Here is a 16,505-nt window from a genome sequence, read left to right on the forward strand (position 1 = left end):
AAGTTCGATGTGGTGCATTCATGAGTGCCTTAGTTGTTCAAAATAATATAGGGCATATCCTAATTTAATTTCTTCCATCAGCACAGGATTCACAATAGCTGAACCACATCCTCTCAGGAAACCTGAAGTCTACACTATTTTATACTATTTGTGCTATCTGAAATTCATTATCTTGTTACTGCTGTGGATCTATGTCAATCTAAGGAGGACACATTATGCATTTGGGATTTTCCCTGCCCTTACTTTCATACTTATTTTAGTATTTTGCATGGATTCAGGGTCTGCAATACCAGAGAGTGCAGAACCCATACCAGCTGTTTGTTAGAACAACTGTTAGTGTATATGAAGCATTAAAATGTGAATTTGAGAAAGAAGGGAGAGTTTCAGGGTATGCTCTGATGTAGGATTTTCTTTGTACTCATTTGTGAGTTTTAGACAGGCAAAACATTATACAAGAGTGATGGGTTATAGATCATTTCTTTAATTTTGTAAACCTAACGGTTCAGTTGAGGTTTGTGGATTTACTGTAATCCTTCTTAATTTTTTGTGGCAAAAATTCTTCTAATAACACATGTTCAGTGTTTTGTTTTATACTAAGTTCAGTTTAGATTATACTGAGCTAAAACATGTCTTGATGTAATTATGTGTATGAATACCATCTTATTTTACTCACAGAAGCAAGGATGGTGAGTACAATAAAGAGCAGTTTTCAGCAGTTTAATTGATTTTAGCAAACACTATTCTCTAAATTTTAAAGAAAAATGTTATTTAATATGGACAAGCAAATTTCTGCCATTAATATACGATAAAGGTTCTTAACTTCACAATGATAACTCTTCAATGGTTGAAGCATTAAGAGGCTTTCCTAGGGTAATTTGCTTGTAACAGAGTGTTTGTATTAGTATAAAGTAGTGCAATATATGAGATATGATATAAGATAAATGGAGGTTATAGCCAAAAAGAATAGAAAGGCAACAACTTATCACATTTTAAAAAGTATAACTTGCATGAAGAATTACTGAAGGAGGTATTCATGTACCTGATACTCAGTAGACACAATGAATTTTATAAAGGCAATCAAATACAGTAATTGTTAACTGTCGGTCACCATCACTTGAACTAAGGGAGTCGTTCCCTTCATCACCATGTAAGACATTTCTATAATCAGTATCCAGTCAAACAAAGTGTGAGCAGCTCCCTTGCTCCCTCCTTTGCCCAGTCGGAGTTGTCTGAGTCTTTCCAGATGGGCTCTTATAGAGAAGGGAGAGTTTCAAATTAAAGATGACAACAGATGCTGTAGCAATATACCGTAATGCTTATAAATTTTTTCTCATAGCCTTCTTAAATAATAGATCAATAAATGAGTATCAAATGGACTCCTTGAATATTAAAGTGAGTGGTATTGTTTCAGCATATAGCTAAAAGTTTATAGTAATTTTTATTTTTATAAAGACACTGTAATTAAATTTGATAATCTATCAAAGAAGTGAATTGTGTGCCAGTATTTACTTTTTTTGGACTGCCTTTGCTAAAACAGGGTTGAAAAACTAATTTATCTTGAGTTGAGTTTATTACAGATCATGTGAATTTGCTAACTTGTGTACAATTCAGTTTATTAAATTGAAACTTTTTGGAAACCTTTACTTCGTAGATAAAAAAATACTAATATACATAAGTTTTTATATGTGTCAAAAAGTAAATTAGTATAATTAATTTTTATGTACGGTCATCTTTGTTAAAAAATGTTTGTTGGGACATACGTATAACACAGCAGGCCATAGGCAATGAGCTAAGTCTGCATATTTACTGATGAAAGAAATACACTGTGTGTGTTTGTGTGTGTTAACACTGGCGGGATAGTAATGTGATTTGAGTCCCAAAACAGAATAGCTCACATGTGCTTGTCCCCTCGGAGGGGGACAGTGAACAAAGCGGCCATTCATCGCCGCTGTCGCTGCCGTCAGAGGGAGAAAACTGTTCACACGGGTTTCCATGCTATTTACCACACTGTCACTCCCTCCCACCGTTTTCTCCTGTACTCCTCTCCCAGCCTTTCTCTCCGTCACCCATCTGATTTTTGTCCATCTCTCTCCGTCTCTCCCCTTTCCTCTCCAGGAATGAATATCGAACGTTACGACAGGCCATCATAGATATGGTGCTTGCAACTGAGATGACCAAACACTTCGAACATGTCAACAAATTTGTGAACAGCATCAACAAGCCACTGGCTGCTTTGGAAGAGAATGGGGTGAGATTTAAAAAAAAAATGACAATAGAGGAGTGCTATATGTCGTTAAAGGAAGGGCCTACTGTATTTTATTTTATCACACATTTAATCACACTTTCACTACATACAAGCAAAAGCAGTTGAATACGTAAGAGATTATGATAACATTGGAGGGACATATAGCCTGTTGCCTGGGTACAGATATCTTTTTAGGGGAGAGAATTTTACAACTTGGTACCATCTTTCTCGTCCCTGTGTGGAATGCTCAACACAGACTTTTAAAAGTTGCCTTTTAAAGGCAGGGATGGTAACAATAAATGACTTGAGACACGCTGCATTTAAGTTTTTACATAAGGTATAATGGAGGTTAATGGAAAAGATGAGGTTGCAAACGCTGTGAGGACAGGACATTGTCAGTGAATTCTATCTTGATAAACAACATGACCTGAGAATCATAAGACTTCATAAAGACATCTTTACTCATTTAAAGGTAAAGTAGTATGGCTTAATACTCCTAGTCAAGTGCAACATACATATATATATATATTTTACATGTACTAATAGTCTACTTCTGTGTTGTTTAGGGGAACAGTGATGAGGAATCTGTCAAAAGCATCCTGACATCCCCTGAGAATCGCATCCTTGTCAAGCGGATGCTGATTAAGTGTGCAGACATTTCCAACCCATGCAGGCCTCAGGAGCTCTGCATAGAATGGGCAGGACGGATCTCAGAGGAGTATTTTGCACAGGTAGTTGGAGAAAACAAAAAACAAAGTATTCACAATTTGTAGAGATTAATCCAACTGACAGTAACTGCACTTTATTTTCTTGTCATTTATGTATTTATTTAACTTGATGGTCATTTGTGCTTTTGTCTTTTGTGCAGACTGATGAGGAGAAGAGACAAGGTCTACCAGTGGTTATGCCTGTCTTCGACAGAAACACATGTAGCATCCCAAAGTCCCAGATTTCCTTTATAGACTACTTCATTACAGACATGTTTGATGCATGGGATGGTAAGGCTTCACAGCATGGCATGAACACTGGAGATACTGTAGATGTGCATGTATGTAGCGGACATGCAGTATCTTTGCATTTTAAATGGCATCACGATTGTTGGACTGAAATGTTTGGAAATCTCTAAAGGAATGTAAGACATCCTAAATTCAAAAAGTTTATAATTTAATACAGCAGTTATAGTAAAAACTGAATGTATCATGATTTATTGTATATTTGCAATCTGTAGTAATGCACGGAATTAGTATTTATGTAAAAATAATTATTTACCTTTCCATTCTTGATATTTGATATAATTTGACATCCTGATCAAGTGTAACTGTTCTGTTTTGTTCTGCATTTGTTTACATACACATATGTAATTTAATGTTTAAATCTTGTTTGTAGGAAAACTATTATAAATTTATGTTGATGCTTTTTTGCACAAGACAACTAATTCTGACCTTTTCCTTCTCAGTTAGTGCTTTAACTTGACATTAAAAAAATACTGTTTTGTTAGAACAAAACTAAATTTATCACGCAAAAACTGAAACTATCAAAACCAGACAGATAACATGCATGGTGATCAAATGGCTCTTGCATGGTCGTGGGCAGTTTCTGTCCCAGGCATTGACCTGGAAGTAAAGGAAGAAACAAATATAAAGAAGAAGGAGAACGCAGTAACAACAGAGACTGACCATGAGGAATGTCATAAATGTCATATGAACCATTTTGCATGTCAAGCTAGAGAGACCAGACTAAAAACAAGTATCTTTGTCTTGGTATGCATAAAAACTTGTCATTCAGTACCAAAAATGTATTGATTACAATATACACCTTACTGTCTGATATCAAGCTTGTTTGTTTGTTTGTTTGTTTTTTTTATCATCTCTCCAGCTTTTGCAGACCTACCTAATCTTATGCAGCACTTGGACAACAACTTCAAGTACTGGAAAAGCTTGGATGAGCGGAAGCTGCACAGCCTGCGACCACCTCCAGAGTAGGTGCTGCAGTGTTTGGCCCTGACACTCTGCAGTCCAGGGCAGACCTCCTCTCTCTCTCGCTGGGGCGTCTCTTTCCCTGCCAGCCCAGCCAGCCAGCCACAGGGCCTCCATGCCTTCACTCTCCTGCTTCTGTAGCGCGCCGAGCGTCCACATGTCCGTCCATACAGAAACCACAGAGAGACTTCCTGATGCAGCAGTAATGTTGCTGGCTTCGCAAGCCTGTCCGATGAGAACTGTGACAAAAAGACACGGACATACAGCATCCTTATGAACTTTTAGTGCCTCTCAGGCATTCGCAGTGTAGCTGGTCAAGTGAAATGACTGAAATAGGGTCCTCACAGGTCTCCTGGCAAAGCATCTGACCTCTGATTACCACATAGGCACTCCCGTCTGCCTGTGAAGTTGCTAATAGAGTAAAAACTGCTTGTTTACTGAAGGAGTGGATGGAAGTGTGGTCTGCATATGAAGGTGTCTAGTCCACGTCAGGCCATGTAATCACTTTTGACCTCCACCCCTGCTCGCAGCGAAGCAGGACTACTCCTTCAACCTCTGGAGGCCACACCATGAAAGAACACTCCACTGCTTTTCTTTTGTTTGTTTGTTTTTTTTTTTGTTTGTTTTCAGGCAATATTTTTGCGTGTCCTTCAGAAACACAACCAAGATGACACCTAGATGTCAAAACAGACATGAGAGGGGATGCTTCCTTAATGGGTCAGGGAGTGGACCTTCATTCTGGGCCACTGCTGAGAGACAAAAACCTCAACATCTTGATCATAGTGTCTAATTACAGATGATTTGGTATGCTAATTTTTCTTAGATGTTCCATATTTTCTATATTAAATTCCATAAATGAATTAGTTGATAAAGAAGAAAAAAATAAAGTAAAAATAGAGAAAAGCCAAAGCTAATTAAGACAAATACTACTATAACTCTCAAAAATTCACAATTATTATTCATATGAAGCATTACCTTGTTAAACATTTTTATTTTCTTATCGAGAGTACAGTACCAGTTTGAATGAACACTTTTGTATTGCACTGTAAACAATATTAGAAATGTCTACGTCTCAGTGATTTGTCCAGGGATGGGATGTTGCATTGGAGAATAAGCTGTTATAGTTGATCATCAGGAGATTGTGTATGTGTGTTTACGTGTGTTTTTGTGAGCGAGAATGTGTGGGAGTCTTTTGGTTGTTGGTGCGAGTGTGTGGGTGTATTCATTGTTGCAACAATCCCTTACTCTTGGTTTAATGCTGTAAACCGCTTGACATTTGACAACAGCAGAAATATGTGAAAACATTTTGGACTTGAAAATTTTTTCTCCCAGAAATTTTTGTATCTGGTTTATCCTACTGAAAAGACTGCCTTATTTTATACAATATTTATACAGTACATCCCACTGTGCAACTGCAACAGACATCCGGAGTTTTTATTATAACATAGTCAGAAGGTTATGTTCAAGTAAATTTCAATATTTTTATAGACAATGAATTTTACACTGGATTTGCAGCAGATGAGATCAACCATTTTAGCTATCTGATTACCTGTGAATAAGAAAGTCACACAGAGCATGTATGCAGAGAACTAAATGGTAAAGCAGGATGTGGATTGCAGAGTTGTCTATCACTGTCTTTAAGCAGTCTCCTAGAGGCCAGCTTACATTAAGTTTTGATCAAACATCATTCTATTTTGGCCACTTGTCCAACATCTTTATGCACAGACCCAGGGAACAGTTTTTTTGTTCAAGGTTGGATTCAGATTAGGATACTAATATATGTTAAAGATTGTTGCTTATTAAGAATATTTCCTCTTTAAACAGTATATAAATGCCATAACAAGCTAAGCAAGTGGTGGTTAATAAGATGCATTGACCACAATTATCTTTGTTTCTCTCTTATGACAGAACTGTACACTCAATCAGGGGATTTGTTTGTTCCTTCTGATTCACATTTTGGTCTGAAGGCACGGAAAAAAATAGAAACTATTCAATGAAAAATAAAATAATGTCAACTATATGCTTGCTTTTTATTTTCTGAAAGAATTCAGTGTCTGCCTTCTCACCTGTGTATGTATTCCTGCCTTTTCTCCCTCATTCTTTTATAGCTTACAATAGTACATAAGTGTACTGGATATTTGCTTTAAGTTTGTTCAGCATATCATGACTTCTTTAGAGAAGATGCCTCACCAAGAAAAATGGGGTTTTTTTTCAGTTGGAGTGAAAATCTCAGCTAGTTGTAACAGGTTTAGGAGCAGCTGTGTACATGTCCTGCAGTTTACTCCACTTTCGTCATTTAAAATATTACAAACTGCATTTTGCAGTAACAGAGTAAAGCTTGAACCAGCTACTAATGTATCTCCCTGTTTTGAGTTTTGTGATCTGACATCCTCAACAGCAATGTAACATCAATTATCATTGCCTTTCAAACAAGCTGTAAGAAATTATAGTTACATGAATGACTTTACAATTGGATATGTGAGATTAAAGGAGTCACTGAAGTTTTTTTTTTAAATCTATCCACCGTCTGTTGCTCATCTGAGGTCAGTTCATGGGGGCAGAAGCTCAAGTACAGAAACCCCAGGCTTTCATTTCCCTGGCCACTTTTTCCAGCTCATCAGGGGAAATCCCAAGGCATTCCTAGGCTCGCGCTCTGGGACCTCCTCCCAGTGGGATGTAACTGGAGGGAAGAGGCATCCTAATCAGAAGAGGCAAATGAACCCTTCTTGCTAGGACCCCTAAATAGGAAATTTATATTTGTAATTAATGCAAAAAGAATGCACAATTTACTTTTCTAAAAGTTGCATACACCTTTAAAATTTATTTAGCTCCAAGAGAAAAAAAATGTTTTTATAAAATTAGGTTTAGAATGAATTGTGGTCATAGTTAATTTTTTATATATATATATATATATATATATATATATATATATATATATATATATATAAATACATATATATATACAATGCCAATTCACAACAGGAAAGAAAAACCTTTTACATAAACCAGCTCCATCTTGAGCAAGCACAAGGTAACAGGGAGAAGGAAAGAACAGGAAGAAACTGGACAGAATCAGGTTCAGAGAAGGTTGCTGTCTACTTTAACTGATTAGATGTGAAGGGACAACAAGTAAGAAATAGCAGGAGGGAGGCTAAGCAGTGTTTGCCTTCTTTTAATAGACTGCAGGCTTGTAACTATCAAATTTTTAGCAATTTAAGTGGCAATTAAAATTCAGATTCAGATTCCTTTATTAAACCCACAGCGGGGGAATTCGCAGTATACAGTAAAATCAATTTCTAGTCAGGATCAAGTATGTATCGGTAAATATTTATGACAGACTTTTCATTCAATGGAGCTATCCCCTAAAATCATACAATGTACTTGTTCTGGTTCATGCAATAATATTGAGCTGAGTAATGGCAAATTATACAGTTTATGACTGTGATATTAAAGTATGGTAGTGTAATGTGCTACATAGTAGGACTAAGAGATGCTTGAACAACAATGTTGGCTACATCAGGTGAGAGATTTAACGTTTGTATATCAGATGAAAATGTGCATTAAAGTTTTTGTTTTCTTTTTAAATATAATATTTTCACTTAAAATTAGTTTAACTGGAGATTTACATTGTCTTGAAATAATAACAATCTGTGGAAAATAGTGAGCATAAATAGAACCACTTATTTAAAAAAAACAAAAAACAAAAAGCTGTATTACACTAAAAACCTAGCGCGTGGACACTATTCTAGATGGTTACGTAACAATAAAACAGCTCAGCTTCCGTCGGTTTAGTCTTTGCGACAAGTCGTCAGCGGAAATCGCGAGGGAGAGCAGACCGATGGCTACAGTCGTTCAATGTAAACTATATTAGAGACGGTTAAAAAATTCATATTAGATTTTCTGGAGCAGTGCTATGTCTTCGGAAATGACAGGACAAACGCCGTAAGTGTTTGTTTATTCGAAATAAATCTGCCAACGTGTGCAATGTGCTAGCATGCTAAAACCTCGACGCATATTTCGCCGTAAGCTAACGCTAACTGCCGTGTTTCAGTTAGCAGACAAACAGCTAGCGACCTAACCTGTTAACAAAAGTTAGTCTTCGACGTATTACTTATGCCCCAAAGCATCGACTCGAGATAATTGATCTGGCTTAATGTTTTCATAAAAAAACATGCAAAATATTTCTCTACATCCAGAGTGGATATATTGAAATGATTACAACCGGACTCGTAATTTGATATGTTGGAAAACCTAGCTTTAGCCTATGTATGCTAATGCTAACTTGTTTGAATTGTCTTATGTATTTGAAAGCAACGCCAGATTATTTGATACGAAAGAAAACTTTAATTTTTAAAGCTTTTACCACGTTTCTATTAATTAAACAGGGACTTTAAATCGTCGTTAGAAGGTGCACAAATGTACTTCTGGAGGAATGGTTAAAAGTTCTTATAAACACATTCCTAAGCCTTGTGGAAAGCCTTCCCAGAAGAGTTGAAGCTGTTGTAGCTGCTAAGGGTGGACCAACGTCATATTGAACTCATTTGATTAAGAATGGGGTGTCTATTAGGTTCATACAAGAGTCAAGACAGTTGAGCCAATACTTTTGGCAATATATTGTAGTTAACCTAAATTCTGTTGTGAGAGTCATTGAATTTTAGTAAACTGTTGTCATGCAAGTAATTGCTGTGACTTAAAATTACTCTCGCTTATGTAATTTCACTGTTAGCTTTAGTTCAGAGGTATTACAAGGAGGCCGTTTTATTGACAGCTTTTTATTATGGTTATTGGGCTTTGTGATTTGCCTTGAAGCCAAATGTACCACTGACATGTGTGGCGTTACAACAAAAATGTCTGACATTAAAATTAGTAGATGCTTACTAAAATGCATTAGTCAATTATACATAGATATCAAAAGTTTGACATTTTGATATAAACAGTTTTTACCACAAGTTTATAGTTGAAGAACGAGGAGCACATGGGGTAAAACAAAAACAGTTAAATGGTACACAACAGGAAACAGTGCAGATAATTAAGAAACATTATATTTAGTCAAAATGAGTCCATTCAGGCATTTGTATTAAAGCAGAAATGGCCTAAACCTGAATTTTAATAATTCTACTCATTTGTTATTGATTTAAATATTTGTAAATGTGTTTCTCTCTCTCTCTCTCTCTTCTGAATTTTTCCTTTCTCAGCTGCCTATCCAGTCGCTGGGATCAGCCAGCCCAACCTAAACAGAGTGTAGACATACAGCAGCAGAGGAGTATGGGAAATGCAGCTCTGCCTGTCTCGTTATCAGGAGCTGCCAGTACTGCTGGTTCAAACAGCACAGTCTCCCAGCCACCAGAAACAGAAGAAAAGCCAGCACCTCAAGGAGGAGTTGAGATGGCTGCAGCAATGGCTGCTAAAATAAATGCAATGTTAATGGCAAAAGGAAAGCTCTTGACTCCTCCACCATTACTTGCAAAGGTGCAATGTTTTTATAAAGCCTTAAGTAGTATTTGAATGTCTGTTTGTGTGGCACTTAAGGCCTGACAATTTTCTTTGTTACAATCTCATATTTTAGACACCTCCAAGTATTCCAGTACCAACCACTACAGAAGAGATGGTGGTCACAGAGGTTGATATAAACGATGTACCACTAAACTGCAGGGAACTTCTTACTAAAGGCAAAACACAAGAGGAGGTGAGTTGGAATTCTGCATGAATGTTGAATTTGATATGACACAGAGTGTAGTGTTTTCAGTTGCAAAATGCATGGTACTCTCTATAAACTTGTTCAAATTTCTTATTTGACAGATCCGACAGTTCAGTGGAGCTGTTGTCTCAACAAAAGGTCATTACATAAATGAAGCTGAAAAGGGAAATGGAGTAGGGTATGTTTTGATGCACACACCTAAATGTCTTGATCTGCACAACCAATATTTCATGCATTCAAAGTCCAATCATTTTAAAGTATATGTTAATAGTGCTTTTACAAAAGGAGATGGAGAATAAAAGAAAAGCTTAAGTGTAAAACATTAAGCTTATAGAAATAGAAGGCTTACTAGTTCTGTTTCTCTTATCTTCCCTTAAATATATTGCTTTCCAATTTTACAAGTCTGTAACTTGTACCTCCAACATTTAACTAGTCTATGTTGAGGTTGGATAAGTAACCATTGTTACTTATCATTTCTAAAATGTAGGGATGTACCAATTCACTTTTTTTCCTTTGTATACCGATATCTGAAATTTAGAAAAACAGCGCTGAATTACATAACAAATTATGTCTCATTGTGTGTTAATTATTTATTTAAGAACTGTGCACCAGTACAGGAATCTTAAATAAACTAACAATCTAAAACAAGCTTGGTCAAGTGAGCAAAAATGTGACAAAACTTCTCTTGGTTCAGCCAGTGCAAGTAGAAGTATAACACCCACTGTAAAATAATGAAGTGCTGAAACTGGGAAACAAAAAAGTAATAAAAATAATAATATCTTAACTACCTTGGATAAATTACATGTAAAAATAAACAAGAACAAAATCTTTTTTTTAAAATGGTTCAGTCAGTGCAATTTAGGAAGCTGAAATTGAGGGGGAAAAAAACAAAACAAAACAATTGCTCCACTAGCTTGGTTGGTAGATATTCAAAATAAACAGAAATCGGCTCTTTACAATGGTTTAGTGCAGTTGTGCAATAACTTAATTATTAATTATTGTATTTGTATTTATTTTGATCAGCTGTTGGAGTACAGCTATTTTATTTTTCTTCATCCACGCTCAACACCTGTGTTTAAAAACTAATCAGCCTGATATTATTTACCTTATTTAAATGATGGCATGTCCTTTTTGACTCTACAAGGTTGCAATAAGTTGGCTACCCAATGATATGTAAAATAGAGGAGTATTTTTTAAGTGTCTCAACTCTTACTTGTTTCATTAAAGGTGGGAAGATTTTGCTGTCCCATGCTAAGTGTGCTAATGTAATCAGTCAGCATGTGATAGTTTTAAATTGACAGTGTGAAAACGGTTTGCTGCTTTTGAGCAGTTATCTCTGACATGTCTAATTTGCTTTATTTTAGACAAAGGCCTTTGTATTTGCATGTCCAGGGAAAGACCCAAGAGCAGGTCAATAGTAAGTAGAACTTTTATCTGTTTAATAAGAAGAGCCTGTGTTGGCGACACTGAATTGACTTTGGCAGATGTTCACCCACTGTTGACTTTCTGCAACATTTAGAAGCAGTGATTAGGATAAAGGAGATCATATCTGAGGATGTGATGAGGGCCTCTGCAGCATCAGGACAGCAGGCTCCTGTAATGCCGCCGCTCACACTCTACCCTCAGCCTCCTCGACCCATCATTTCCCCTTCAGTGCCACGGATGCCAAACACCAACTCAGTGCCAGCCCAGGGACATCGGCCTGCAGCTCCTCATACGGGGGTAGGCAGGCATGCTATCTGCGGTGCAATTCAAGCTTTTACAGTGATGAAACATTTTATAAGGCTTCCTCACCATTTAATACTCAATGTTGTCATGCACTATTCATTTTGGTGTTGCATATATAAGCAGGACAAGCTGTACTCTGTTTCATTATGTTGAGTCGCTTGTTTTTTTTCTCCGCTCTCCACTCGGTTTGTTTTTTTTCATTTTACAGATAGGCCCGATACTAATTAGCTCTACAGTGTAATTATCTGCTGTAGATTTCTGATTGCAGTTCAGTGTTTTTGTTAGTTAAGCAAGGTACTTGGGAAGCTGACATTTAATTTATTTAGTTTTTTAACATTGAATTGATTACACACAGCTTGTCTTAAATATGTGTGTGTCATTTAGACTAGGGTTTGTAAATGGAGGTAAAGAAAGTGAGGTAAATGAAGATCATGTTGCCTTTACTGATACCCACCTCCAATATTAACTAGCAGAGAGAACGTCCCTGGTCTACAGTAATATGCCATGGATAACTGCATCTGCTGACAAAACCTTTCCACTGCCTCTTAAGCCTGTTCTGTAAATTCATATTTGCATAGTGTTTTAATAGATCAATTTCTCTTTATCCATCCTCAGAGTTTTGTGCACACAAAGATTTTTGTGGGTCTGGATCAAGCATTGCCTTCATTTAACGTAAAGGAAAAGGTTGAGGGTCCAGGAGGTTCATACCTGAGTCACATCCAGACCGAGACAGGGGCACGAGTCTTCCTCAGAGGAAAGGGATCTGGTTACATAGAACAGGCATCAAAACGAGAGTCTTTTGAGCCTCTTTATGTTTACATCAGGTATGTTTTTATTCTTTATGACAGATCATCTGATCTAATCCGCTTGGTATAAGAATTTATTTTATTAAATGAAGCAAACAAATTCAGATATATGTTGTGTGGTTTTGGTTTCATAATGACCGTGTAAGAGCCCTGTTTGCACAGAAATGCTAAAACCGATTGTTTTACATTGAGTCCTTCACTAAATCTCCTTCATCCTATAACAACAATGATCCTTTGTGTGTTACAGCCACCCTAATGCAGCAGGACTGGAGTCAGCAAAGAAACTCACAGAGAGTCTGCTGGAAACTGTAAGTTCAGAAAATTGTCACTATATAAATATTATTAACATAATTTGTATTGGAGGAGACTCCATTGGGAGGTATAAGAAGGTGAAACTACTGAAGCATGTAGTTCTCACTGATACCCACCTCCAAAACTGAATGTGGTAGTGTGAACCACCTGATCTCCAGAAAAAGATCTTGAGTGCTCTGCACCTACCCACAATGCCATTAATGAAGATAAATCAATGCAGGGTTTAAGGGATTTGTCTAGCTTATGAACTTGCTCTTGTTTTCTGTCATTCTTCAGGTGAGAGCTGAACATGCCCGAATGCTGTCGGCGTACACAGCCACAGGCTCAACACAACGTGAGTATTATTGTTACATCTTGTAATTAGACAGGCATATTCCAGCAAGGTGACCAAATTTCAGGTATTCTCTATCGACATTCTTCTTATAATTAATCTTCCCTTGGCCTTTTTAGTGGCTCAGCAATAAGTTGAAACAGTAGGTTACAGTTGTCAAGACACCCTGTTCTTGACCCTGTTCCAGGTGATATATGCTATTAATTCAGCATTCTATACTGTCATTTCAGCATACGCAGCACATGGATTTCCACCTAATAGCAATTACTCTAACCAAGGGTCCTGGTATAACTACTCAGCAAATGGATATGCTGGCGGCTATGCAGCGTATCCAGGAGCCGGTGGTTATTGGAGTAATTCAAATGGTCCCTCAAGTCATTCTAACTTGTCGACAAACCCTCCATCTTCTCAGGCAATGGTTCAGTATCCGATGTGTCCTAGGAAACCGCATCCCTATCTTGTCCAGGTAATTACTGAAAATTAAGCTGTCAGTATTAAGTGTCTTCATTATTTTTGTTTGATGTGATTCATTTTTCAGCTGCTGGTTTTTGTCCTAATCCAAAATATTATTTTTGTCGTCACTGAATAGGCAGGAAAGTCACTAGTTCATACCACAGCCATAAACCTGTCAGGGCCTTTGAGGAGTCTTAGTTGTTCCTTTTAAATCTTGTGGCAGCTTTAGTGTGTATGTGTTGGTTGTGCTCTACTTAAGGATCCAGGCAGCAGTGAGACAGTGGAGCCTGAAGGATCTTTAAACACCCCCCCTGACTCAGGAAGTCCCGAACGTCATTTCCAAGAGGGGGCTAAGGATGAACAGGTTAGCTGGAGAGCAATGCCTGTACATATCACTAAAAGATTATTACGGTCATTTCAATGTGAACATGACTATTAAACACCAGACCTGTTAGAATTACTGCTTATTGTCTGTCCAGTTTTCATTGTTGCAGAAGGGAGACACTTCAGGCATCACTGCTACACCACAAAATAAAACAGAATAAACCGTTTTACAAAAAAATAAAGAAGTCTGTTTCACTTTGCTGTGCATGCATGCTTTTTTTTTAAAGTCTTTTCTTAGAAGACTGGTTAAGTATGAAGTTAAATGGTTGAATTTGAAATTGCCATCCCTACTACAAAAAGCCACTAAACTAATGTAGAGCAAATGTTTGTATTGTTAATATGATTTTCAGCTTGTCTGCATTTTCTAAAAGCGCTGACCATTAGGAAATTCCAATAATCTGAAATCAATGTTGAAAGGTTTGGGCTTTAACTCTAAATCTGTACAAGTTGTTTAGATGTGATTCTTGCTGTACACAGCACAGATGAGAATAAAATTAAGCAGTAATAAAGATACCTAACCCTGACTATTTGAGTTTCTCATTAGTTAATATGTGTTATGTCAAACCTTTTCATCATAAGTTGAAGTTTTAATAGTCATGAGTGATCATTTTCTTCTAGCCTACCAGCTGTTCCCCAGAGGGTCCTGCTCATCTGGAATCCACCCTTCCAGTATCCAGTTTTAGAGAGGAGAAAGGAGAAGATAGGTCTGTTAATATATCTTAGATTTTTCTCATGTTTTGTCTTGAATCCTGTGTTATGGAGATGTTGAGATTCTGTTTTCCCTTTAGGTTTCTAATGCCTCCACCACCCCCTTCTTTTGTGGCTCCTGCCCCTGTTCCACGCAAAAGGCCAAGGGATGCTGTGAGCGACGAACCAGCTAGTCTTCCCAGCAGCACCGCATCGATGGGTATGCGCTTTTTCATTTTCAAATGTTCTGACAACCTGAGTGTTTGGACGTTTCTTCTGAGGAGTTGTCTTTTGCATGAAGTAGCATCTCCCCCCATGGAGGAGTTGGGGAGGAGTGGAAACCTGTGTGAATCTCTCCACTGGTGGAACTCACTAACATGCTCTTTCTGTATATGTTTTTTTGTCTTTCCCCTGTTTTCTCTCTCAACATGTGTCTCCGGACGTGCCTATAATGGATGTGTGCTCTGCTGCCGTTTCATTTGATATCTTCCCTCCCCTGGCTCTGGATCAAACGAACCCAAAAACCACCGCTTTTATGGGGCTCCTCAATGGGTTTCCTTTTTGTTTTGTCTCTCTTTTTGTCTCTCTTTTTTCTCATCCTCCACTTTCCTTCTATTCTGTCTCTCCATTTTATTGTGCCATTAACAGGTGTTCAAGAAGATGAGTGCGTGAAGAAGACTAAAGTGAAGGAAGATGCTTCTGGGCTAGTGCCCTATGGAGGAGATTCCTCTGATGAAGAGGAGGAGAGGACACACAGCAGTAAGACAGAAAACTCATAACCTCTGCTCGTCCTATCCCACTGCCCCAAGATATTCAGACCCAAAGTCTGCACTCAGTATTGCATCTCATTTCTCAAACACCCAATAAAAGGAAAAGTCTACCCTTAGATTACCATACATAGTTTTGCAAATATACCACATTTCACCCACTTTTCTACATTGAGCTAGCCTCTTATTTTTCCCTCTATGTGGCTTTTAAAGATTTTTCTCTCACCACTTTAAGACTTAAAGATAAGTTTCACTCACTGTCAAATTGGCAGACTTCATACGGCAGTAATGTATAGTACATGTGATTTGTCCAGTTGTAAACAAAACATAAAAATACTGCTATGGGCTCTGAAATATAACAAGATTCTGGTGCTTTACTGGCTTCTTAAATACAAAGGGTTTATATTTTTTCCCCTCTAAGTTTAGTGGCATTTTTCAGATGATATTGGCCCTGGCACAAGAAACGTGGTTTCAGTCAAAGGGAGCATACTTTAAATTGATGCCCGCTGTGTAGCTGATTTAAATGTAGAAATATAGCTACCAACTGGCTTTAGTGTCACATGTATTTATGTTTTTAGTCAGATATCTTAAAATGCAATTCATCATGCAGATATCTGTCATTTTTTTAATCTTGAGGATGGGGATTTTTAGAAAACTAGAATGTTTAATATTTTTCCTTTAAAGGTCTGAGGTGAGAAGCAGCTCTCTGATTTTTCATCTTTTTTTTCTGACTATAAATGATGGACTTCCCACTATTGACATAGCAGAGAAACTTAATAGTGTCCATTAAATGAGTTCACAAACATAAAGCACACCATCAGTAGCCACTTTTTAGAGCATGGAAGAATGCAGGGTGGACTTTTCCATTTTAAGATGTGAATACGATTGTATATTAATTACATTTTTTTTTTTCCTTTACAATTTTTGTTATTAAAAAAAGCCCTTATTTTCCCTTTTGAATTTTAACACCTGGTCTGCTGCAGTTACAGATGATTTAAATACTTATTGTAATATTCAGTGGAACCTTTTTCTGATCTTGGAAAATGGTGTATGCCTGTTCCCATGGAATACTATAATAAAAACAACTGAAAAACACTTGTTTTCTTTAGTGATGAAGG

At 37.2% G+C, this 16,505-nt stretch overlaps 2 protein-coding genes across 3 annotated transcripts in view; both read left to right on the plus strand.

Annotated features, from left to right (window-relative positions):
- pde8a (phosphodiesterase 8A) overlaps window positions 1-6,241 on the plus strand; it is a 54,444-nt gene extending 48,203 nt beyond the window's left edge. The window contains exons 19-22 of the mRNA XM_041982191.1: window positions 2,116-2,248; window positions 2,812-2,976; window positions 3,114-3,243; window positions 4,121-6,241. Coding sequence (XP_041838125.1) covers window positions 2,116-2,248; window positions 2,812-2,976; window positions 3,114-3,243; window positions 4,121-4,227 — 535 coding nt within the window. The 3' untranslated portion in view covers window positions 4,228-6,241. The remainder of the gene's footprint in view (window positions 1-2,115; window positions 2,249-2,811; window positions 2,977-3,113; window positions 3,244-4,120) is intronic.
- A 1,779-nt stretch (window positions 6,242-8,020) lies between these two features.
- LOC121637982 (KH homology domain-containing protein 4-like) lies at window positions 8,021-16,482 on the plus strand. 2 transcript variants are annotated; one of them, XM_041982398.1, is made up of 14 exons: window positions 8,021-8,163; window positions 9,417-9,690; window positions 9,788-9,907; window positions 10,021-10,097; window positions 11,284-11,336; window positions 11,439-11,641; window positions 12,263-12,471; window positions 12,701-12,761; window positions 13,042-13,099; window positions 13,327-13,562; window positions 13,809-13,913; window positions 14,552-14,637; window positions 14,722-14,840; window positions 15,269-16,482. In XM_041982398.1, the coding sequence occupies exons 1-14, from the start codon at window positions 8,135-8,137 to the stop codon at window positions 15,397-15,399; spliced, it is 1,761 nt and encodes a 586-aa protein (XP_041838332.1). In that variant the 5' UTR covers window positions 8,021-8,134; the 3' UTR covers window positions 15,400-16,482. The 2 variants fall into 2 exon arrangements, with proteins under 2 accessions (XP_041838332.1, XP_041838323.1); XM_041982389.1 differs by having other exon boundaries at window positions 14,722-16,482.
- The last annotated feature ends 23 nt before the right edge of the window (window positions 16,483-16,505 follow it).

The sequence above is a fragment of the Melanotaenia boesemani genome, chromosome 1 (genome assembly GCF_017639745.1).
Source record: "Melanotaenia boesemani isolate fMelBoe1 chromosome 1, fMelBoe1.pri, whole genome shotgun sequence".
Classification (NCBI taxonomy): Eukaryota; Metazoa; Chordata; class Actinopteri; order Atheriniformes; family Melanotaeniidae; genus Melanotaenia; species Melanotaenia boesemani.